This window comes from Clarias gariepinus, chromosome 5, assembly GCF_024256425.1.
Source record: "Clarias gariepinus isolate MV-2021 ecotype Netherlands chromosome 5, CGAR_prim_01v2, whole genome shotgun sequence".
Taxonomy (NCBI): Eukaryota; Metazoa; Chordata; class Actinopteri; order Siluriformes; family Clariidae; genus Clarias; species Clarias gariepinus.
Window position 1 is genome coordinate 15,172,319 of NC_071104.1, and position 27,267 is coordinate 15,199,585.

The 27,267-nt window shown below is 37.6% G+C and overlaps 1 protein-coding gene across 1 annotated transcript; it reads right to left on the bottom strand.

Moving 5' to 3' along the window:
- On the bottom strand, window positions 1-27,267 carry vangl1 (VANGL planar cell polarity protein 1). The gene is made up of 9 exons (XM_053496825.1): window positions 27,165-27,267; window positions 18,496-18,677; window positions 15,506-15,638; window positions 6,903-7,337; window positions 5,866-6,041; window positions 5,221-5,354; window positions 1,639-1,774; window positions 1,189-1,423; window positions 1-555 (listed from the first exon to the last, which is right to left on the bottom strand). Exons 2-9 carry the CDS (start codon window positions 18,555-18,557, stop codon window positions 295-297), a joined length of 1,572 nt encoding a protein of 523 aa, XP_053352800.1. The 5' UTR covers window positions 18,558-18,677; window positions 27,165-27,267; the 3' UTR covers window positions 1-294.

Genomic DNA, 27,267 nt, shown 5'->3' on the forward strand with positions numbered 1-27,267 from the left:
GGTCACAGTCTTGGTTTTCCTCATCTGCCTGATCCCCCCTTTAATAAACAGCAGCCTTAATTTCTTAAACACTGCACAGCACACATACCTATGCACAGAAAACACACTCTTCCACTTCCAAGTATTTGTCTTTACATAAATACTTTTCATTTAAAAAAAAACCACACACACACACTGCTGCGTATCAAAATATGTCCAATATGAGAAGTGTGACTTCTAAAAAAAGTGAAAAAGGAAACACTGTTTCTGAGTTTATTGTATACAGTATATAAAAGGGATGGACACATCAGCGGGTCAGACCGAGGTCTCTGACTGCACAAGCAGCACGAATTTGTGCGACTTAGGGTGGACGAACTCCTCGTTGATTCTGAGCTGTGGGATAGCCTTGCTGCTGACCACCAGGCAAAAATGGCTGTTTTTAAGCTGGAACTCTGTGCCATGACGCAGTGGGCTGGTCACCGATGCCTCGCTGACCAACGTCCACTGCAGAGCCTGCCAGCACTCACTGTTGTACAGGAGAGTTGGACCAGGAGTCAGGTAGCTCTCCAGAAATGCCTGGTGAAGAAAAAACAGAACTAACACAAACAGAACTGAACTATTCTGACACAAACTCTTTTAATGGAATTTTGCCTAATTGTCTCCAGTAAGTAACTGCATTGTTAATAACAAATAAAAATTATTAGACTTAAATAGTACCAATTAGACATGCATGGTATGCTACTGCCAAGAGTAAGTTACATACAGAAGGAAAATTTGGTTACATTTTTCTTGCTTTGATTTAAGAAAAAAAAAAGCAGTAGTTTGTGTGGAGGAAAAACCTTAAATCTGTTTACCATGTGGGCAAATCTGGGTAAATGATAAATAATAACAACAAAAACAACAACAACAATAATAATAATAATAATAGAAGAATAAGAATAAGAATCATCATCATCATCATCGTCATTATTATTATTATTATTATTATTTTCAAGTTTTAGTGAATTGGTGTGCTCTGGACACAATTTGCAATCTATTAATAATGATGTGCTTTTATAAACAGAAGATGATGTCCTTACAGCAAATCTAGTATTACAGTATGTAGATAGACAGAGAGAGAGAGATAAAGAGAGAGAAAGAGAAAGAGTTTTTGGTGTTTGTGTGTGTGTGTGTGTGTGTGTGTGTGTGTGTGTGTGTGTGCACACGCACCTTAGGGCTCATGTTATTGGTAATACAGAAAGCGAGATGGCTTTGGATGCTGTCCATGCTGTGGCAGTGCTGCTGACGTGTTGTTCGCAGGTACTTCTGTAGAGCACGTGCCATTGAGGGGAAAATGGCCTGTGCTGCCTCACGTGCCTCCATCACGTCTCCTGGTGGTTTCTTTTTTTCTTCCTCCTGCAACCGCCGCACGTGCGTAAACGCCTCCTCTACTGCCACCACCAGCCTTGAAAAAAAAAAAACATGTAGTAAAGTACATACTGAACAGTCAATACAACTCGAGATGGAACTTGTAAACTGATTTAGGGATATAATGAATTCTAGTCCTCTAGTTACTTGATTTGATGTCTGTGTATCTTGTATTTTTGTTTCTCAATCTCAGTAAAAAGAGTCAGTATAAAAACTTCGATCATATCTGAACTGTCTCTTTCATTTTATTACCGTGCTTTGCGTTTGCGGACTCTTCTCTCATAGTCAGCCTCCTCGTAGTAAAGCTCACTGTGACTGGTGTCTTTGTGTCGAGTTGCAGCAGCAGTCTTGGCTCGAGTCTGACTTGCTGCACCATCATTACCAGGACCTGACAGGATGCAGAACAGCATGATGAGATCTTAGAGTCCACATTTCATACAAAAATGTTACATATGGAAGTATATCAGAGGTTTTCATATATGTTACATATAGTCATATATCTTGAAAAATATACATTATCAATTTTTATATATGGTAATGTTTGTGTGTTTATATAGTGAAAGGTTTAATCTTTTGCATTTTACACATTCATAGTTCACTGAAATACTTTACATTTAAAATTTCAAGTCTTTTTTCAAGACCTTTGTTGCTTGATTTTTTTACCCTCCACAATTTTTCATCGTTGTCATTTTTAAACATATATTACAATATTTTCTTTAGGTAACTTAGGTAAAGAACCACATGTGCCCCTTATTTCTGTGGGAATTGTATATTTCTGTATTATTTTTGCCTTTTAAAATATTTTAACATTTCTATAGTTAAAATAAATGTACCTTTAATGTTATTATTATTTATTGATTTTAATAATTTTTTATGTTTTTGCAGTTAATTAAATGAACACATGAGGGCAGCACCATGACTGCACAAGACATGAGGATAGTGCTTAAAAAGAATACCAAAACTAAACCATATGAACAAAATACTATTAGCCCAAACCATGAGCCGATTACTGCATAAAAGAAACAAGGGTTTTTTTTATGTAAAATTAAATCATGAGAATTGGGTTATAAGTAATTTATTACCCTAGGCAAAAAGACACCCTCTTCCGATACGTGTTTTCAATACAATAGTGAATGCATTAAATAACTTTAAATGATCAAGATCAATGCAAATAGTGGCATTACTGCATGTGCACACTAGGCAAAAAGTATATTGTAAAATTGGCTTTAACTTAAATTACAGTGCTAATTCACCATGTTATAGGTTCACCAATCTTATTTACTATAATAACATTTATTTACATTTAGAGGCATTTTTGTTCTTATTGACAATGAAAGTGTCAAATCCTTCTTTAAAGTTTTTCCTCCAAGTCCCAAAAACTTTAAATAATGGTTAATTCATGCTCATTCTTACACTATTGAACGTTGCTGTGATTTGTATTGTTCATTTTTTTTTATTTATTTATTTTTTTTACAATTTAACATTATCAATACAGCCAACAAGGGCTCAGCTAATTTGAGGACAACAAAAAATGCTCTGGTACTGTATGATGCTGCCTCATGAGACTGGTTTAAAAACAATGCCCAAGAGCATGCAAAGCCCGCAGAGTATAGAGTATAATGTTAAATACTATAAACAAGCAATAAATCAAGAGAATTTTGGATTCCTGCTATAAGTTTTCTTGATTTATAACTTGTACAGTATATAACAGAAAACTACCAATTATCCTCAGATTTGTGGTTGAAATATGCAATACTGTGTGCACACTTTGCCTGAAATGATACTTTGTAGGGTAGGTCAAAGCAGAAAGTCTCTAAATATGCCCTGTGTAATGGCCAAATACCGGGTCATACTTTAGTTGGATTAAACATGTGACTACTGTGTGTACTAGAGCCAGGGGACTTTTTTCTTACTTTTTTCTACCTTTTTTTAAATAATATATTTTAGGAGTAAACTCTGAATGTATATGTGCTGTTGTAACTGAAGTAAGTACTGGATGAACTCCTGATGGGTGAAATTGCCTCCAGGGCAGAAGAAACACACACACACACACACACACACACACACACACACACACACACTCACACACACACACACACACCATGGGCACTCAGTGCATTCCATGGTTTTAACTTACAGCCTAAAAAAAACGCTTTTGGGATTAACTTTAAATGTTGCAAGGAGCACAGACACACACACACACACACACACTGAAAATATCAAGTAACAGACTAGATAATAATGGTAATATTCAGAAATCCTTAACCATAGGAATTGAAGGAATTTATTCTGTTAGAATTTATACTTTCGTTATACAGTATGCTAAGGAGCGGCACGGTGGTGTAGTGGTTAGCACGTCGCATTGGTCCGGGTTCAATTCCCGGCCAGGCTCGATTCTCGTCTCTGTGTGCATGGAGTTTGAATCTTCTCCCCGTGCTTGGTGGATTTCTTACAGGTACTCCGGTTTCCTCCCACATTCCAAAGACATGTAGGTTAGGTTAATTGACGTTCCCAAATTGCCCGTAGTGTGTGAATGGGTGTGTTAATGTGTGTGTGCCCTGTGATGGATTGGCACCCTGTCCTGCCTCGTGCCCTAAGTCTCCTGGGATAGGCTCCAGGCCCCTGTGAGGGAGTACAGGATAAAGCGGTATAGAAGATGAGTGAGTGAGTTATATGCTAAAGAGGCATATTTCTATTGTTATTAACACTGTGTGATCATGATTGTCGACTTTTAAGACACTACATTGTGTGCATCTGAAGGTCTCTAGGACACTTGCTTTGTCTGGGCTCCTTCTTGATTTTGGAAAATAAAATTTTCACTGTCACTAAAGAAAATATTTGCATTCTTTCTGAAAAAATCTTACAAATGTTCTTAGCTGTTTTTTTTTAGGGGCCTTGATGTAAGTAGCCATACAGCTTTTTTTTTAGGTATATGAAAAGAGTTAAATTTGCACTAAATACACCATCACTCGATTTAGCTCAGGGAAACTGCAGAAGCTTCATGAGAGTCTCTGCTGATAGGAATGCATTTTTGTATGGAATGAGGGTTGGTTAATTTGGCCCCGATTACAGATAGATTTAGGCATTTGGCAGACGCTCTTATCCAAAGCGACTTACAAAAAGTGCTTTGAAGTTTCCGTCACTGGATAGATACTAACACTGGGTAACGAGGTTACTAACTTAATGCCATCAGTCAAACACAGTTGGGAAGAGGAATGCAACAATATGGACCTTTTTATTGATTTATTCTGTAATATTTGATTTATTTAATATTTAGCCCTACTTCGTATACACTTCCTTCTTATTAACATTTAAATTTATGCAAAAAGCACTAAAAATAAGCCCCCAAAATAGGCTCACCAATGTGGTGCACTACGTATCAATTTGAAATTCAGCCATTCAGACTATTTAACATACCAAGCCTGATGTAAACTTTTATTCAATATGGCTAGCGTTAATCCGGCTGTCAATATCACATGATAACGAGGGCACATGTCATGTTCATATCAGGACTGTAATGGTTTTTAGCAGAACCATGACAATTTTTGGTTAATTGTAAAATGAAATCGTGACACTTTGATGCCCAATAAGAACAAATTACCTGCAATCACAACGATCCACGAATCGTTATTATTATTTTGCCTACTACATTTTAATTTTTCATTCATCAATTTCAATTTATAATTTCTCTCGAACCAATGCCACCCCCTTTTCTGATCAAATTATTAAATGTGAGAAAGCCCCCTTAGTTTGAACTGTGACTTGAACCTGAACCACTTTTAAAGTTTTGTCTCAATGTCAAGAATAATGAAGAAAGCAAAGTGTAGAACCTACCATCCACATTGTAGACCTTTAGAGCAGCCAGGTGCTTAGCTGTGCGGGTTTTAGCAGCTGTCAGCAGTGCGGCGTTATGCACTGAGAAATCCTTATAGTAGTGCTCCAGGACCACCAGAGCTGCCCTCTGAATACTACAGGCAGAAAGAGAGAAGAAAAATGTTACACTAAAGGTATTGTCACTGGTATATTAGATAAAACTATAGAATAAACAGTGATTTCTTTAAAGCTTCGCTCATGGTACAGTACAAATGAGAATGCAAGATAATAAATGAAGAATTACAGACGGGGGGGGGGGGGGGGGAGAGAGAAAGAGAGAGAGAGGGAAGATGAATGTGTGCATTTATCTTTGCCCTGAATTAAGTAAATGATTTATGATGGAATTCTGGATTTGCCAATCCCCACACAGCACTACTGCAGATCAATACTGGAGTTAGACTAAATTACAGACTCAGTGGGCACAGAAAAATAGCATAGAGTACAAGAATAAAAGTGTAGACTACAATAAAAAATTGACTTCCTATGTAAACACAGACTATGCAGACTGTGCAGTAATTCCTATTAGAATTTAAACATATCTGGCATAAAACAGTTTATTCTTTTCTTTATTTTATTTCTCTTTCTTACACTCAGTATGTGTGTTACCTGAGTTGGCCCAGGTTGTAGTGTCGTGTCTCTCCATCAGTCGAGCGTGTGACACACAGAGAGAAGCACGGCTGTAGCTGCCGTATCTCCAACAGCACCACGGCCAAGTAGTGTGTAAACAGCAGAGTATCCACCAGCGACACAGCAAACTGCACTATCCCCTGATAATTCTCATCCTGTCACCCACATACAGCAATACATCAGTAATCCAAATAATGAACACACACATGTGCAAACAAGGATATTCTTTCTCTTAGTCTAGTTTAATGGGTGATCTTTAATTACAATAAATGTCATAGAGAAAATTATTTAATTAGTTTCTCTTTTCCTATCATGCAGTCACACACAAGCATTCCATAGTGTATGATGAATTTATTGTTATTATTTTTTTAACAACATAAAAAAACGTATAAGAAATGTGTGACTGTTGATAAAGGTTTATAGCTTGCAGTATAGTATAGTATAGATTTTGATATAGAGCTTTTGATTTAAATATTTTTTTAAAGATTATAAGTAATTAATAACAGTCAGACTTTTTCTATTAAAAGGAAAGTCTTCAGAAAAGATTACAGACATTTGTACACCTTATTTACATCAACAGAAAGGGGAAAAACAGTCTTTCCCCATTGTAGGGAAATGATAAACTTTATGATCTGTACTAACATATGACACTGCTCTGTGGTTGTTAAGTTAATTAACCCATGAGCTTGTTATTCCGTTATTTATTTTATTATATTGTTCAATAACTACTAGAAATTATTTATTAACTACAATGAAGAAGGTGTAGTAACATGAATGGATGTGCTTAGAGAGCATGAGACTTTGAATAATATAAACAACAATGCTTAGGTAATGATTGTCAAATGGCTATATTATACTGTACGTATACAGCCATGGTGGGGAAAAAAAACAATATTCATTTTATTCTAATTAAGTTACTTTAAATCATAAGGATAATCAAACAATCTTTTAAGCCAATCTTTTAAATATACTTTTAAAACAAATTATATGAATGTATCATAGACAAATACACACACCTGTGTGTCGAGGATGCGTACTCCATAGAAGAGCCAGTAGGAGAGCAGGAGCAGCAGCGTAAGTACAGCGAGCAGTGCTCTGTAAACAGCCAGGCGAGGCAGGGTGGACCGAGGTGGACGCAGGAACAAGGCCCAGCCAGCCAGCATTAAGATCAGCAGCTTAAAGGCCAGTGAGAGAAAAAGTCCCTCACAGGCTGTGCCACACGATCGCACATGATCAGCCCACAGCAGCTGTGGAAGCACCACAAAGGCCAGCGGTGTGACGAGAACCACCAGTCCAAGGAGCAGCGTCAGGGCCAGGGGCAGCATACGCACAAAGCTCTGCTTATGCATGCTACCCACCGTCTCCTTCCCAAAACTGGCCAGCTCCTCCTGAGAGAGACTGTGATCTGAGGTACCGGTCACCGCTGTGGTGGTCTCGGCCCAGTTATCGTCCTGATGGGAGACATAAGAGAGACCGATATAGAGAATTGTATGGTTTCAGAACAAGTTGTTTTATGCCTTTTGTCATGCTTTTTCTACAGTATGTTGTAAAGATTTCTTTGCCAAAGCCATATCAAATCAAAATATAGAGCTTTTTAAATCTGCTTTGATGCCTATAGCTGAGAAAAGTCTAATGTTATGGATGTTGCATCATAACCAACGGTCATATTTAGTTATATGTTTTTAATTCAATTATTCAACAACTACTATAAAATATTTAGTATAGTACAGTAAAACCGAAAGCTTAGAGTTATGAGTAAGAAGGTAAATCTGGATGCACCAACCAGTCATAAGACATAAAGGTGTTAAGAATAAGCAAAATTGACCTCATAAATAAATGTATGATGTAAGGTACATACTGTACTCTAGTGTTAGTGTTATGCAATTTTTTGGTTGACAGGAATCCAAAAATTCACAATCATTTAATTTCAGTAGGCATTTAAAATCAAAATTTGATAAAGGGGTGGTCATGGTAGGCATGGTTTGACTCTATAAACATTATGAAATAAAAGTGTCCAAAAAATCCATGCTATATTGTGCCCTCTGTGGGTGCAATTAAAATGATTATTTTGCCTAAACATTACTGTATGTGCTGTGCTGTGCTTTTAGTAGTGGACGGGATTATTGAGATTCTCTCTTTTTTTTTTTAAATATGACAATTGAGACAATAGTTGGTTATTTTATGCTATGAAATTGCTATACAACAAACGGTATTTGGTATAAAGGCCTTTATTCATCAAAACCTGCTGGATCCGGCTGTGGATAGTCAAAAAGAGGTCTGCAGTACTCTGCTGTCACTTGTTCAATCAATGCCTACTTGATTGCTTCCTGAAGGTCATGAACAGAAGATGTTCTTTTGATTGCTACTGACATCGCCATCGTCAGCAGTTTTCTACTGGGTTTAGGTCTGGAGATGACCCAGTTCATGGCTCCAGAAGCTGAATACCTGTGACATATGTCTTTTTACTAGTTTTTCAGTTAATTAGAACAACTCTTCAGCCTTATAGGCTAGAACTAATTAGTGAAATCACCTGTTTTGTGCACTGGGAGAACTATATAACATGGCAGATGTTATTTTAATAGTTGTGGCTACGAGTGTAATTTTAAATAGTTGAAAAATGAGTCTTTCTGCATTACATGATTTGCAAGGTTTATCTGCATAATCAATTTTACACCAGTTTCAACTGCAAAAACTAATTTCACAGTTTAAAATTTTCCAGCCAATCATCTGGTGTTCGCAAATGCACAATTTCATACATGTTGCTTTTGTTTGCACATTTGCACGTGCACTTTTTTTTTTTTACAAAAAACCTGTAAATAGTCTTCCTTAGCTAGTAAGATTTTGTTAATTTATGTTGTAATTTTGTAATTTATGTTAGGTCAATCTATCTAGTCTCTGCTAGCCAGCTAACTAGGCCTTTTAATTAGCTAGTTTAGTTTTTCTGTTAATTTATGGTATAAATTTATGTTGCGTGTAGCACCTTGGTCCTGGAGGAAGGTTGTTTCGTTTCACTGTGTACTAACTGTATATGGTTGAAGTGACAATAAAGCCTACTTGAACTTGAACTTGAGATACACATCACATGCTTTAGTTAATGTTAATTAAAGACAAGTGATTTTTTTCTTTATCTTAAACTCTATAAGTGTTAATATTAAACCATACTGTAGGTGGATCATACTGTAAGTGCATTTGCATATTTTAGATACTTTTCCTATTTCTATTGAATATTGGTGACAGAAACTCTGAACATTCACAAAAATGGTTGTAAAGAACCATGCTGGTTAGGTGTGCCCTCAATTTTGGCAAAGTCACCTACAGTATCACCAGCAAAGCACCCTGACTTCATTAACCTTCTCCATGCTTCACAGTGGGAATCACACATTCAGGAACTGTCTGTTCATCCTCTCAAAGTCTAACAAGGACATGATGGAAAGAGGCTTTTTAAGCTGAACTCCAATTAAAGTCATTTAATGTCACGGGATAAGACTAGCATCTTTCTCAATAAAAAACTGGGTGAGCAGATTGTAAACGCCATGCGCTGGTCACATATAACCATGAAAATAGCAACTGCAACTGTCACAGAAAAAAAAAATCACATGGTCATTATCACTTTGATTATAGAACAGAAGTGAGAATTGAGTGAGAAAGAAAGAAGCAAATGTGCGTGATGAGGCACATCTGTGTGTGTCTGTGGTGCGTGTCCTGTTTGACTGAGACAGACACTCGTTTCCTCCTGGTTAACAGAGGGCAGACTGTGAGCTCCAGCAGAGTGAGAGAGAACAGCAGGAAGAGAGGGAGTGATAAACAAGTGCGTAAATGTACTGAACCTCTCCTATTTCCACCCTCCATCCCTTTTCCTCTCATTCTTTCCAGAATAATACTGTGTGACCAGGCGTTCACTTTGGGCCAGGGCAGAAAATCTAAAACTGGCTGGCACGTAGGGCAATAAGAATATGTCATACAGACCATAGAGCAATAGAATCTCTAAAATTGCTAATGCATGTTTAAACATTTAACATATATAACACATACATTAACAAGTATGTGTTGTTACAACAATGGAATGTTTTACCCACTTAGCTTTCCTTCCATTTAATTGCAATTTAAACATTATTAGTGCAAAAAACAAAGTAAAATGCATGTGAGTACAAATTTCATAAAGAGATTCATAGTTCTAGCAAGGAATTTTGTTCACCGATATATTAAATATTACACTAATTCCCAACACTTTCTTCAAGGGTATACATTTCTGTAATACCTTGCTTCCCCCCCCCCCAACCCTCCCTCTTTCAGGAAAAAAGAAATCTTTTAAGCTTTTTAGCAAGCAGTGGTGGGTAAAGCAGCAACTGTGGTTCAAAACTGTTGGCGCTGGGCTACTGATCGGAAGGTCAGCGGTTCAAATCCCAGAACTGCCAAGTTGCCACTGTTGAACCTTACACAAGGGCATTAACTAGATCTGCTCAAGTTGTGCTGTTTCCTGGCCGATGTAGTCCTCTGATCCCAGCTTCCTAACTGGGATATGTGGGAAGCAAAATATTTGTTCTGCTGTGAGGTACATGTGACTGAATGTTAATCATAATTGTAATGCTTGTTACAGATCTGGATCTTTGATACTGTTCCTTGAAAAAAACACTAAAGCAGCTGAAACTGATTTACACCCCAGCTACTAAACTACACCATCAGCTTCTTAACTGACCAGATCAATGTCCTAGAAGTTTAATTGACTTAATGCTATACTCTGATTATGTACAGTATATACTGCATACACATACACACACACATACACACACACACACAGTCAAATGTTTAAGTTTGTTTATTTGTACAGTATATTTTTTTAACACTGTATATAAATACTAAAGATATTGAATTTATGCCAAAAACAAATATGGTAAATAACACAGAATATATTTTACATTGTCAATTCTTCAAAGTAGCCACATTTTGATGCTTTAATGACAGCTTTGCACACTTTCGGAAATGTCTCAGTCAGGCTCACAAGGTAGTCTCCTGGAATGGTTTTTCAAAAATTTTATTATGGTTCCACTAAGAGCCAATCAGACAAGATTGGATGTCACTGCAAAATTCTACTGTTTGTTGGTTAGATGTGCCCTCAATTTTGACAAAGTCACCTACAGTATCACCAGCAAAGCACCCTCACTCCATTAACCTTCTCCATGCTTCACAGTGGGAATCACACATTCGGGAACTGTCTGTTCACCCTCTCAAAGTCTAACAAGGACATGGCGGTTAGAAACAAATTCACAGAGTTGGACTCTCCAGAACAAAGGACAGTTTTTCACTGATCTAACATTCATTCTTTGTGTTTCCTGGTCCAAGCAACTCTTCTGCTTGTTGCTTTTCAGAAAAAAAATAGTGTCTTTGCTGCAAATTTGACAATGGAGACCTGACTCGCACAGTCTCCTCTGAAGAGTGGCTGTTGAAATATGTCTGTCACCTGAACTCCAAGAAGCATTTATGTGAGCATACAGTAGATGGGGATCTGAGGTGCCTTTAAATTGACAGTTTCCTATGTTGGTTATTTACCAAAAACTTATCCTCTGCAGGAAGGTAGCTCTTGGTCTTCCTATCCTGGGACAGAACTCATGACATTGATTGATTAAGGTTTGCCTAAGATTAAGACTTTGATCTTCTTTTTTTTTTTAAACATACAGTAAATACAGTACTAGAGCTCTGTCTTTGGGAAAAAAATCACAATCATTGGACACACCCAGTAAAACAATTTGAAATGCTTTCAAAAAGAAGGAAACAACCGGATGTTGAACTGGTTGGCCGAGGAAAAGAACAGCGGTTGATGACAGAAACATATGAGAGTTGTTGTTACATCGCTAGGGATGTATGCATACAGTATTAATATCCATTTGAGGTGTTGTTGTTTTTTTTCCCGCCCTTTGGGTGTGGCTGTCTGGTTCCTGTGCTGTGTGTACTCTCTCACTCTCTCTGCTTGCTTGGCAGTTAAATGCTCCCAGGTGATGCCAATCAGAGGGTGGCTACAGACGGTGCTGCTACAGAAGATCAGTGCACGCATTCCCGAGGAGAAGCTCACTTCCCCCCTGCTCCAGAATTGTGTTGAGGGCCTGCTATCAGACAATTGTTGTTGTGGTGCAAGTTTAACAATGATTATAGATAACTGTTCAGTGAGTAAGTGGTATGTTTATTATCTCTAGTTGGTGCAACCTACTTTAATATATATTTTCTTTGTTAGTGTTACTAAGAGGTATTGTAACTTGGTTATTTTTCTTTTTGTTATAGTTAAATGGGAAGCCGTAGGGAGAGGGTGCCCTTTTATTTTGTTGAACCCAAGGTTATTCCTGTTTTTCAGTTAGTAAGGGAGTGGAGAAAAACCCTTGTTAATTATTTTTTTTATTTTACCCGGTTAGGTTATTTAGTATTCCCTCAAACAGTTAGTGTGTTTTGTTTATGTTACCCTTGACCCTCTCCTGAAATCATTTATTGCTCCCATGTTTTAGTACCCGTAAATAAACCCTTCATTATAAGTTTTATTTCTTTTGTTACTCTCACTCCCACCCCTGGACATAAGGGAGAGGGATGTAACATGATGAAAAGAAACCCAAAAACAACACTGTCATAACCAATAACTTCCACAGGGCAGAGGTCAAGGTATTATAGTCTAATGTTCAAAACCATTTCATAAGTTGCAAAGTTAGGGTTATCAATAAAAACTTAAAGATGCTAATAACAAATATGTCAAATCGTATGCATGCTATAACACACACACACACACACACACACACACACTGGGAGAATATGAGCATATGTCCAGAGAGGTAGGGTTTAAAACTGTTCACTGAGCCAGAGTGTAAAAAATAACCCAGTTGTGTCTTAAAGAACGGAACATGATTTATGGCTCTTAAGACACAAGTGTAAATAATTACACAAGCACCCAAAGGGTTTAAACAATCCATCAAACTCCATTCTTGCTCCAAATCCCACCATGGAACCATAGGGATACACAGGATATGTAAATAAGCCAATTACCGGGACAACAGGAAAACAATTTATTTTATTTGACTTATAAAACGACTGCTATGTTGATCATTCATTCATTCATATATTCATTTATTCATCATTAGTATTGACCCCCCCCCCTCCCTCCAGCACACAAATGCACATGCATACACATGCACACAAAAACACACCTGAGGAAAGTTCATCATAGTCAATGAATTTTCGAACAAAATGATTTTGAATAGTTGGATGAAACTAGAGAACCCAGAGGAAACTTGGACACGGGCCTTATTGGCAACATACAACAGGAGCAGCGACAGGAATTTTGTGTGTGTGTGTGTGTTTAGGAATTAGGCAGCTCATCTTCCGCCTGAGCGGTAATGTCTCAGTGTTTAGCCCTGCATGCCTAAGGGGAGTGTACGAGCTAATGCACACACACAGTTAAGGAGATTCCTCATCAGTTTCTAGCTAGAACTATCAAAACTAAAAAGAAATCTTGATCATATTCTCTAAGACAACCTAATGTAATAATAGACAATAACACTATTGTGTTTAGTATAGAAAGCTGTTTATTTCATTAGTTCTCATAATTATATAAAAAATATGGGAAAATGTATTTCTGTAATATAAATACTCTATTCATAGAATCATTTTTATGTTAACAGCTACCCCCATTTTTAAAAGGTATTCCTTTTTGGTACAGTACATGTCATACTTATTTATCCTCTTGTCTTAATTGTTTTTTTTTTTTAAGGCATTCCAAGTGTCCCTGCCTGGTACAAAATAAACTCATTAAACATCTCTGTATGGGTAAATATGAAGCGACTGATTGATGTCCAGAGTATTTAAAGGAATTCCTCTGCCTGTCTCCAGTTTCTTCAGGCTAGAGTGGATTTCACACAATAAAGGAGTCAACAAGGCTGCATTACACAGAGAAGAATAGATCTTAAAGCCAGTATGACAAGCAGTCATGGATTATCATCGGCCCTCTAGCACTGCCAGGGAACACAGGAGACACGAAAGAACAGAAGTCCAAATATGGACATCTATAATGAGGTTCAGCTAACCTGGTTTTTCAGTGTTGCATAGGAGGCGGATGGATAATTCATAATTAGCCTCGATTTAAAAGTAACTATAAATGAGTACACACTCATTTTCTATACTGCCTAACAGAGTCACAGGAGGCCTGGAGTCCATCCCAGGTTACTCAGGGCACTAGGTGGGGTACAGTCTGGAGTCTGTGCCAGTCCTTCACAGGGTAAAAGTTGTCACGACCTCAAACTCTTACTACTAGTAACACACTACAGGCAATTTTGAAACGATTAACCTACACTTAGAAGAACATCATTGTGTCTTTGGAAGGCCTGTGGGAGGAAACCAGAGTACCCTGAGGAAACCCACCATGCATAGGGCGTACATGCAAACCCCACACACAGACACGAGGCAGGATTAGAGAGGCCAAACACTACTGCATTGCGCCACCACAAAAAATATCTAAATAGCAGAATTTAATAAGCTTTTCATTGTTTTCTTTAATACAATTATGGGTGACGCATGTTCTTCCCATGCTTGGTGGGTTTTCTCCAGGTACTCTGGTTTCCTCCCACAGTCTAAATGCAGATGTCAAAATACTAAATCCTGCAGATAAGGCTACAGTGCTAATTATACAGGCTAATTGGCGTTGCCCATAGTGTGAGAATGAGCGTGTGAGTGTGTGTGTATGTCTGTATATGCGCCTCGTGCCCCAAGTCTCTGGCATGGTTGTCGCAACCCTGTATACAGGATAAAGTGGTATAGATAATGAGTGAGTGTGAAGTAATGGTGACGCCATCCTAATGGAGAGTCAGAGAAAAATTGACACAGACTGAAAATATTTTTGACAATCATATTGTTTCAGATTTACCATAAACCTGACACTTAACTCTTACTTCTCAATTATTCTGTAGCCAAATAACAAGCAAAATGTTAATGTACTGTACATATCAGTTTTTTTGGCATTATTTATTAAATTAAATGTAAAAATTCGAAATTACAGTTTTGACTATCATGCATTCAATACACACAAAAAATTGAAATAGTTCACACATAATTGAATGTTTGTAAAATCTGTGTGGATTTGCCTGCTGTGGGAAACAACTAGGTCAGAGTGGAGTGTAACGCCTAGAGCAGTCCCCCCCCCCCCCACCCCGCTCTCTCTCTCTCTCTCTCTCTCTCTCATAAAAGACTAACATAGGAATAAAATTTGTCTTCAAGCTTTTTAAAAAATAAATAGGTTTTTAATAGCATGATAGTAAACACAGTTGGATAGAAGCTAATTGATTGTATTTACATGCAAAATGTTGCATGTAAGGCTGTCAGAGTTCATGGTGCTGATGCAAGAATCACAAGTAATCAGCCTGATTACTGCATCCTTTCCACAGAATTCAAACTGAGCATACTTTCATCAAGCTTACAAAAGCTATTGTAATCAGTGTTGGTGTGAGATTTTATAAGAGAAACACACATTTGTTTGCTATGCCATTAAACTTGTTAATGCACTGATCCTCAGTATGTATGAACAGGCTTAGAGATAGCAGGTATTCACACACTTAAATATCACTGCACCCTCAGGCAGGAGCAAACTTGTTACCTGAGGCTCTGTGCTAGCCGGAGTCTGTTCTGTTGCTCCTGTTTGTGCAGACAGGCTGCTGATGGTAACATTCTTGTCGGAGCGATTGCTGCCATCATGACTGCGTGGTTTGTGCCGGTCCTTACTGCGATCACTGCAACAACATTGACAAGAGTCAGGGAAACACGTACATGTACTTTATCTATATTGTGGGGGACACTAGTTTAGTTAAAGGAAACTGTGCAGGTCCTTATGTCAATTCATTATTTTCCTTTTTTTTTACTGAAAGAGAAGAATAAGCATTAAGGTTTGTCAGTGTAAAATAGCATATTCAAATTGAGATTTAAATCTTTTAACACATTTTTTTCAGTATTTATATATTTATATATATTTATATTTACCTTTATTCCCACACAAAAAATCCATAAATTCTTTATTTCTATATTATACAGCTGTTTTTCTTATTTTTCTATATTGTTAATTTTTTTTATATTGTACATTTTGTACTGTACAGTTATTTTATTCTTTCTTAGTTAAATTAACCCTCTATTTTCTTTTTCATATTTATTTCCTATTAATAGTCTTTTATTTTAAGGCCACAGGCAGTCGTCTCAGCATTTCACTGCATATTGTACTGTGTATGACTGTGTATGTGACACATAAAATTTGAATATTTGACTATTCCATCAGGACCTCATGCATGTATACAGAATTTGCATAAGCATTATGTTCCATTAAAGCAATAAAATAGGAAGCAATCTGGCTTTGCGTGATAGATTTAGTCAAACGCAGAACAAAAAAAGTTGCGACACATCTTACAATCTTCTCAGCAAATGGAGCCGTGTCTGTGTGTATGACACAGTTTCTGGTAAAGCAATTAATATAATCCCACTGACAGAAATTTGTCTCTTCCTCCTGTGGCTTAGCAGCTCAGTTTGGGTAATTGGAGCAGTTATAATCATCAGACAGATGAAAGCCACACAAGTGTAACTTACAGTCTGAATCATTTTAAAAAGCAACAACATTGCTATATATCCACACTTGGAGTGGACGTCCCAGGAGTGAATGTCCCGGCAGATGCACCCCAAGGTCAGAAAGAAAGAAAGATGATCAGAGAAATGCAAAAAACCCAAGAGCTACATATCAGACTGTACAGGCCTCACTGAGCATGGTAAAAGTGATGTTAAATTCTATGACAGTACAATTAGAAGAACATTAAGTATGGTTTGCTTGGAAGGATTGCCTGTCTAAAAAAACATGGAAGCATGACTGAGATTTGCATACATTATAGCAAGTGTATACATTACAGCACAAGTACAAGTACATATGAACAAATGACATGATTTTTGAAACAATGTCCTATGGACAGATGAGACCAAATAGCTGGTCTTTATACCCGGTGCAATGTTTGGTGAAAACCGAACAGCCTTTCAACAAAACACCTCATACGCACTTGTTAAGCATTAAGGTTAATTTGGGTTTGTTTTTGCAGCTACAGAACCTGACCACCTTCCAGGCGTTGAGTCGGCCATGAACTCCCTTGTATACGAGAGAATTCTAGAGGTACAGTAAATGTGAAGCCATCTGTCCAACATATAAAATTGGGCCATGTAACTGGTTAATGATTTTAAGGACACCAGTAAATGTAGATCAAAATGGCTGAAAAAGAAAAGAATCAGGGTTTTGGAAAGGCCTAGTCAAAGTCCAGACCACAACCAAATTAAAATGCTGTGGCTTAGGAGAGCTGTGCATAAGGCCAAAAACCTCAATGAACTGAAGCATTGTTGTAAAAAAAAAAAAAAAAGTACCAAAAGGATAGGAGAGACTACTAAAGTAATGCAGGAAAAGATTACTTCAAGTTATTGCTTTTAAAGGTGGATGTAAAAGCTATTGAAACATAGGGAATACTAGTATTTTAGTAAAAAGTACTAATTAAAAGTTAAGATGCTGAAAACTTTTTATTTTAAATTAATAACATAATAACATAATCCGGTATTCAGTGTCCACATTAATTCCTGATTTTCTTTTTCAAAGCCACAATAAGTTTAATGTGGCTTTGGCTTGTATAAGTTAACTGTCAGGATTTCATATGAATATTTTGGGGGCAGCAATAAATGGATCATTTTTCGCCTCAAGCTTTGCACTTCTGCTATATTTATTGAACTGTGCAAAATATTAGAATCAAGTGTGCTGGATCAAGTGCTATGTTTTATGAGCTGCTGAATAATGAGGCTGAAATCCATATTGTTAAACTAAGCTACATTTGCATAATCCTGTCAATTCATTAATGAATTTAATTGTAATTCATTTTAAAGTGTATCCTGTTATTGTGTTCCTGTTATTGTGTTACTTAAACACATTATTTACATCAAAGTATACATTAAGTATATATTATTTATTAACCAAAATGGGACAAGTAGGTTAGAGAACAAAAGTGAGGTTGAAGCGTTCTCATGTTCTAATAAAGCTTCAGACCTATACTGATCACCCATAACATTAACAACATAAAACATTTACAAGTTAACACTGATTATAACTTCCTGATAACAGACACTACAGAAAACACCCAGAGGCCATATAGAGTCATTCCAAAAAGGCACAAGGCAGCACAAGGGGAACCTACGCAATAACAGGCATAATGTTTGGTGTTGTAGCTGATCAGTTTATAATTTTTTTTTTCAAAAAAAGGTTAATTGTTGGTTTAGAATTACATTTACAGCATGCCCTTACCCAGAGTAATATACATGTTTGATGTAGTTAATGGTTAGTGGTATTGGTAGCAGTTAATGGTTAAGGGCTTCGCTCAAGGGCCCAACAGTGGTAAACCTGGGACCATCTGGCCAGTAGTGCAGAACCTTAACCACTGTGCTACCCCTGCCTCTCTTTAGCTCAAAATCAAAATAAAAAAATACTTTAAATAATACAGATTAAACTAATCAGTCTCTGTAAAAGATACACAATGATTGTTTAGTGTTTATCGTGTGTGTGTTTGTGTGACTACTTCCACCTACCTGTGCCTATTTGACCCTCGTGATTGCTGGGAGTGGCCAGAATGGACAGAGTCTGTGTCCATGACGATGTTGTGTCTTTTCTATAATTCGTCCAGGGCTTTATGTGGTTTGCCCACAGAAAGGAAAAGGCCACAAGTCAGGAAGCAGACACCAAGTTGTGGTTACACTAATTTACTGTCAACCTGAGACGGGAAGAAAGAAAGGAACATAAAATCAGTCAGGAAACTCTTGCTCTGAGGCTAATGTTTCTAGTCTCTCTTTACAACATGATTTTCAGTAAGATGCATTGTGCTTTAAAAGTAACATGTTTTGCCGGAGTGAGGTGGCTGTATGGTGTTATTCTAAGATTTATATATATATATATTTTTTAATTATTCCAATTTTTTTTGCTTGCAACCCAAAAGAGAGTGGTGACATCAAATCACATCTGTGAAAATACATTTTTACCAGGTTTGCTAGACTTTTCATGACAGTTTTTCATAGGTGAATTCTCCTGTGATTTATATTCTCAACTACCTCTACCCGATCCCACCTTGGCCCATGGCCCTAAACACAGTAACAAAACAGCAGACGACATTCGAACCTATGTGGGGGGAAACAGCACGACTTTCCACTGCAGATCAAGCGCTATATTTGCCATCTTATCTCACCCCAGCCTGTTTCCTACATTCCACAGCACCAACGCTAACCCTGCACAATTACTAGAACTGTACACATTTTCATAGTGATATGTCTAGAATTAGTTACAAAAGTAACTGTTTAATATTTTACTATTTCTTTAACACTTTAACACAGTTCACTCAGTGTCTGTTGATTCTGCCACTGTAATACCCCACAACTACAACTTAAACTTCCGCTGTCCTTTTCCAAACATGGCATTTTATTCTCTATGGAAATGAGCTACAGCTGGGGCAATCCAATTTGCTTGGTTAAGACCCGGTGGTCAATATATTTAAAAAAATTTTTTTTACAAAAAACACTGGAGACTGAATGTTTATAATTTGCTTAAATGTGTTTTTTGCATAGCAGGTCTCCTTTAATCAAGAGAATTCGAACTTGCTTATAAGCATGCATTCCCACAATTTCAATGTCATATATTGATTCGTACGTACTAATCCAGCTAACCTTGAATCTTTATCCTGGTTACATTCTCATCCTAAACACACCCTCACTTAGACACTTCCCTATTCATACATCAACTCTTCCCGATAGCCTCTGCAGTCCAGCGGTCACTGCCGTCAATATGGGAAATTTGAGCTGGGAGATACACTTGCGCACACACACACAATTCCACTGGAGTTACCTCATGCTTCAATGAAACACACACAAATAGTTCCACTGGGATTACATCACGAACAAACCCCGCAAACAAAATGCCCGAGACGACAAGAAACCCTTCTGATTTTTTGGGGGGAAAATGCGTCTTGCTTTTGAACTTTATAAGCAAGCTTAACTGTTGGCAAAAGACCCCCAAAATCTCATTTCTAATTTAAATGACAAGCAAGAATGTGTGGAGTTTTAATAAACGAGGCACTGTAAATCTGCAATATGGACATCGTGAAGACGCAGAGAAAAGGCAAGAGATACACTGGGTTACAGCAGATGCCCAGTCCAGATGTCTCATTATGAAAAGGATACATCATTGCTGATTCCTTTGTGAGGGAGTGAAAGAGGAAAGGAGGGAGGGGTGACATACTACTGCAGCAGAAACCACAAGCTGTAAGGCAACAGGGATGGGCTGGACAATCCTAGTTTGCACTTCACATTCTGACAGATGATAAATGAAGGCAAAAAAAGTAAAAAAAAAAAAATAATAAACCAATTTTGATAAAGACCAATTTATTTTTATACTTTCAATTTATTCTTCCTTGTTCTCGTGCCTGCTCCATGAAATCTAGCAGCTAACATGTAAATCCCTTTCTATCATATTTTATAAAATGCCTGATGGGCCCAATGTTAGACCAGATAAAGCCAAGATAAAAGTGAAACTGGAAGTTGTGGGTAGAATCAGTGATTTGACAAGCTAAGGAGGTCATGCTGACTGATTTACGGTATTGTTATAATGAGTCCATTACTGCAGAGTACACTGGGAATTGGAGCAAGAGAAGAGAGCCTCAGGCAATGACATTTAGCTTTTAAAACTCTAGCTTTATTCAGTCATTACACCTACAGAGTCCAGGCACATACACACAAACGCACCCACATACACACACACATTATGAGATACGCTTTCAAGTATTAAATAGATAGATACATAGATATATACATATACATATATATATATATATATATATATATATAGATATAGATAGATAGATAGATAGATAGATAGATAGATAGATAGATAGATAGATAGATACATAGATACATAGATACATAGATAATTTATATTTAATTTAAAAAATTAGAACAAATGTTTTACTGTGACGGGCTGATACAATTGTATCTAAGATAAAGATACAATTTAAAAATGTGTTGTTTAGGTTTTTACAACCTCAGCAGCAACCTCATTTCCCCTCTCATCTGTTCCATCTATTCAGCATTCAGCATCAGCAGTATACTAATCACCAGTCATGAACAAGTCCTTTAGAAGGCCTGGAAAACTATTACACTAAATACACGAAAAGTCTGGCTCTCAGGGAGCAAAAAATGGAAAAAAAAGAGGTGTGGCCCAATGCTTTTGCACACTGTACTGGCCACACACATACAAATTTCACCCACGATTGCCTAGACAAGTCTTTAGTTCCTAATGTCTTGCAATTAAAAAGCATTAACAATTCTGCTAAACCTTTAGTCCATCCACTATTTACACTATGACCTGTAATTATATTTAAAATGCCTAAATGTAACTTCCAGTTTAACAAATCATCATACTGTTTAGGCTGAGTAAGATGACTCAGTTTTATAATATGCCTGTGATCACTGAGGCAAAAGCCTGACCAGGGCTGATGTTTTTACTGCCTCTGTACACACTGAGTAGAAGAATTTTTGAATACTGTATACGCAACAGGATAAGGACGCAAGAGGATAAATTAGTTTATTACAATTAGTCGCTGATGTACTGAATGGTTAGGATATATATTAAGAGAAGAATGGTTATGATATCACTATTATATCTGAATAATCTTAAGGTTAACACTCGTCATCTATTTGCTGGTTTGCTTCTGAGTAATTACTCCAACTTTGAGAACCCATGTGTTATTTTCCTGCACTGCATCAAACTACTAAAACGATTTGGATTTTAATTGCTTTAATATTCTTTAATAGATACTGTATGCAAGCTATCAATTTAACAAAAAGTTAGTTACAACTAAGGATGCCAATAAAATGCACCTAAAGTGTTCAGTAATACTTACAATTACATTAGATTGTAAGTAAATGCAGTGGCAATAAAAATACATTAGGCTAAAATTTATAAAACATATATATACTCAGCAAAAAAACAAACGTCCCTTTTTCAGGACTGTGTATATTAACAATAATGTTGTAAAAATTCAAATAACTTTACAGATCTTCATTGTAAAGGGTTTAAACAATGTTTTCCATGCATGGTCAATTAACCATAATCAATTAATTAACATGCACCTGTGGAATGGTCGTTAAGACCTTAACAGCTTACAGAAAGTAGGCATTTAAGGTCATAGTTCTAAAAACGCAGGACACTTAAGAGACTTGTCTACCGACTGTGAAAAACACCCAAAGAAGGGTCCCTGCTCATCTGCGTGAACGTGCATTAGGCATGCTGCAGGGAGGCATGAGGACTGCTGATGTGGCTAGGGCGATAAATTGCCATGTCCGCACTGTGAGACGCCTAAGACAGCGCTACAGGGAGACAGGAAGGACAGCTGATCATCCTCGCAGTGGAAGACCACGTGTAACAACACCTGCACAGGATCGGTACATCCGAATATCACACCTGCGTGACAGGTACAGGATGGCCACAACAACTGCCCGAGTCACACCAGGAACACACAATCCCTCCATCAGTGCTCCGCAATAGGCAGTCCATGAGGAGGAGATGCACTGCAGTACTTCAAGCAGCTGGTGGCCACACCAGATACTGACTGGTACTTTGGATTTTGAGCCTCCCTTCATTCAGGGACACATTGTGAAACATTTTTAGTTTATGCCTTATGGTGTTCATACAAATATTTACACATTAAGTTAACTGAAAGTAAAAACAGTTGAAAGTCAGAGGACGTTTCTTTTTTGAGTATATAAAGAATATAAAATAAAAAAGAGATTATAATAAATATATAAGTTATAATCTCTTTTTTATTTTATTTTTCATAACCTAATGAAAGAGTAAGCCTGTCAGCTAACCAATACTTACATATTTTGGCATTTCGCAGAATCAGAATATTCAAAACACTGTTAAAAGACAAGACGCAACCACCTCAAGCCAGGCCTCTGTCTATGCTGTGCTGGATCCAAGCTTCAGTGAGGGTTTGATGTGGTTAATCTGTCTCTATTGTAACACTGAGCAAAATAATAGTTCTGAAAACAACTGGAGTGACAGATAATCATTTAAACAATTTTCCAATTCGCACCAGCTGTATGCATATGTGCAGGAAAATGAGGGTTAAGGAATGTGTCACATTGTTAGAAAATTGTTATGCAGCAGCTTTCTGGGCTTTTGAAAGGGGAAAAAACAGCGTTACTGTATCTCAGCATGTGCGAGTGTGCCAGAGTATAGCAGAAATCTATTATTCATGTTCTCTGACATACAGAAGCTGAGAGTGTTAGGGGTGTACTACAGATGTGAGACGATTTAGAAAGTTGGCCAAATAAAAGGATAGAATTTTCCATTTATATGTTATTTAGTTATTAATAAGTGAAGCATGCAAAGCTTGCACTTTAAAATTCGGATAAGTAGCCATGATATAAGTAGGGGTGGGCAAATCTCTACCTAGGGTGCCAGAGATAGGCAGATTATGTATATATTTTTCATAAGCAGGCTCAGTAAGCAGTTGATATAAAGGTCACCAAAATTTTTTTATTTTCATTTTGTATTTTTATGTATATATATATATATATATATATACACACACACACAGTATATATATATATATATATATATATATATATATATATAGAGATAGATAGATAGACAGATAGATAGATAGATAGATAGATAGATTATACTAAATGTTTTATATATATTGTCACGACGTGCACCTGTGATGGACAGAGGTGGCACCCCCTTCTGCAGGTGCACACAGGGGGTGGGGCCACCAAATGGGGCCGGCTGGCGACAGTTAACATTAGACCTCAAGCTTTCTCCGCATTATACATACTTTTCCAAAGAAAAGTTTTCCTTCGGATTTTTGTTTTCATGTAATAGGTGGCTAATATTTGTGGGTCACTTTACTCTCTTCAGAATCCTGCAATCTGTACAGATCAAGAATATGATCTTGCTGCTGGTGGGAACTATTTTCACCAGGCATATGAATTAGCTTGAATCCTAAACAGTCATTCCAGAAGCAGGGCAACAAATGGGGTAGTCCAGTGTGGTATAATAAATGTTATATACTGATCAGCCATTACATAAAAAAACACTAAAATCATAAACACCAAAATTTTGGCTTCCCGTTGAGCCACTGAAGTGGCTCTGGCCCCTCTGGTCATGGCTCCAAAAGGGATCTAGTGGTGTGCTGTGCTAGCTGGCTCCAAGATGTTGACCCTTTGGGTGCTGTGGGTTGCGATCTAGCCTGTGGTCCCCGTGGGCACTGCTGAACCTTGGGTGTCCATGATTCTGTCACCAGTTTGCTGGTATAGTGTTGATGATCACTGCTGTTCAGTTCACCTGGCATATGTGTTGATGTTCTGGTTGATCAGTAAAAATTAAATAATGCTAGCACAACATGACGTTACCTCTCAATTGGTCCCTTCATTAAGTCAAAATTAATAGGCTTTTCAGCTTTAGATGCTTTATTTAAAACAATGAGAACACCACAGCTTATGACTGAAAAACTAAGCAAAGATTTTTTTGTCTTCTTGTCACCTGAAACATTATACATACATATATAGAATATCATATATTATATATAGGAAAATCATAAAGCTTTAATATTTTCAGTCTGTACTAACACATATACCTTTTGTATCTTGCCATACTTTTGAGTTAAAGTACATTCGTTGCTGCATTTAAATTATCAATTGGAGTTCTGGGAAGAATAATATGCAAAAAAAAATCTAAGCACTGACTTTTCCACTGGGCTAATCAATTAATTTATGGTATGTTATGCTTCCGGAAGCAAATAACAAACTGGACAGATCCATCAATACTTTGCCTTGCACTGTGGTGCACTTCATATCCGTCTCATCCATTACTTTATTGTATCAGGTTGCTTTATTGGCTGGTATTTATTACACATCCTCTTGGATTTCCTAAGAAGTATCGGAGGCAGCTCTCCTATGACAGAGGGAATACCACTACACAAACATTAAAGTAGAAAGTGTAAAGTTAAACAGTGGAGCTCCACAGCATGACGCGTCTGAGATCAGGGCAAAACTTCCTGGGGAAGGGGATTTAGGTCAGTTTTGTGCTCTGTCGGGTTCTGCAGTATTCCCTACCCCATTTGTCTGCCTGCAAATATGACATTACTATCAATTTGTTGGAAACATTTCACTTTTGTCCTGCGTGAAAGCTCAGCATATCTGTAAATCCAGGTCAGTAAAAGAACCAATAAAAAGGAAGGAGCACAGTCTACACAGATTTATGTTTTGCTTCTTCTAACATCCAGGATTCAGCCTGCGAGGGTAGTGATAATGAGCTAATGAGTTCAATCAAGCATGTTAAATGGAGTAGAATAATAAATTGTGCAATAATGTGGGCTTCCAAGACTAAATTTCAGTTCACATTAAGAGTGCATCTGTTGTTTGAGTATATGGGCACATGCTTTAAACCAGTATAAGTGATCTAGTTATTTAGGATGGACTAGGCTAGCGCAAGGATATAAACAGCTATTTGTGTGCATTAAGTATATTTATAAGGAAATCTCAACCACTGAAATGGAACCAATCGTCTTACAATTAACCTCAACAGCTTTGGTTTCTAGATAATATTATCAACAAAGCCTCCTAGTTTTACATTCAAGTGGTACAGTATCAGAAACCATTAAAGCATAATTCTTTCCAGATTAGATTTTTTTTTAGATGGACAGAAAAGACCAAATGATTTTTTTCACCAAGCCTGGAAACCATCAAATTACATGCCACTTGATTTCAAGGTGAACTTGCACAGATGTGATTACAGAATTCCTAATGCTGAAATTGTTAACACCATCACTGGCTGAGGAATGGATTACATCAATCTCTTTCACTCTCTCTGCTTGGGGCAAAATTAGCACATGTCTTGATGGAAAATTACAGCTCATCAAGCATTGACGCAAAAGGTCCATTTATTTCAGAAAAAATACTAGCACTCTGCAGAGTGTGCACATGAGCAGGCCTTTCTTACAGCTGCAGAGTTTATTAAAACTGAAAATAAATCGGAGATCAGATGGATGACCTTTACAAAGAAAGACTCTGTTTTGTTGCTATATGCAATTTTTAATGAATGTTAAAGGTGGCACGGTGGCTTAGTGGTCAGCACTGTTGCTTTGCACCTCCATGGTCCGTGTTTGATTAGTGCCTCGGGTTTGTGTGCATGGAGTGTGGATGTTCTTCCCCCGTGCTTTGTGGGTTTCCTCCAGTTTCCTCCCACAGTCCAAAGAAATGTGTATTAGCAATTCCCTAATAGGCCGTAATGTGTGAATGACCATGTAAGAGTGTATGTGCACCTGTGATGAATTGGCACCCTATCCAGTGTGTACCTCACCTGGTGCACTCAGGCTCCAGGCCCCCTGCGACCCTGTACACAAGATAAAGCGGTATAGATAGTGTGAGAGTGATTGAGTCAGGTCCCCGTTTAGTTGTACTGTACCTGCACCTTATAGCGTCTTGGGGGTTGGAGCGGTGGGGGGTGTTAGTATCGAGTGCCTCTCATGCTGCCTGTGCATAACTGAACATCTGCTGAGCAGCCAGTGTGCATTTTAGAAGAGCATAATATACTTAGTGATAAATGAATCTCTGTAGTGTTTGGATTGTTGCATGTTTTTATGCACCAACCAAATCTATGCACCCTTGTGAACGCATTGTCCGTGTGCACAATAATCATGCTGATGTCTATCTAGAGAAATAAACAGCAAATGCAGCGGCGCGCGCGCAAGAGAGAGAGGAACACCCGATCGGCTCGCGCTACGCCCGCTGCTGGAATAAAAAAAAACCCCGCAAGATTAAAAAAAAAAAAAAAAAACATGACCAGAATAGCAGAAAAAATGCATGTATATAACCCGATTTGATGATACATTGTGTCTCGATTGGCGTGCTGCTTTGCCATTACTTAGTGTGATGGATGCGTTTTGAGACGCACCAAACCGGGCCAATGAAAAAAAGGTTTATTATCAAATGCAGATTTCATTCCAAGCCTTGCATGCATACGTCTCTGGTCCATATTACAGATTCCAAACGGTAAAACACGAAAGACCACATCTGCTCTAGAAGATTTAATAACACTAGGCTGTGAATACAATAGGCATCCTGTTCATTCCAAATGAGATTACAGCCTGCGACCCTAGCGCACAAAGAATAATGTCAGAGCAACGATTTAAGAGAGCCACACTTACCCTGCCGCCTCAAAAACATCCCAACAAAATAAACACGAATACGCAGAAAGCAGAAATCACCTCCGTAGAGACATATGCACTGGATTGAAGCAGCACACCTTTT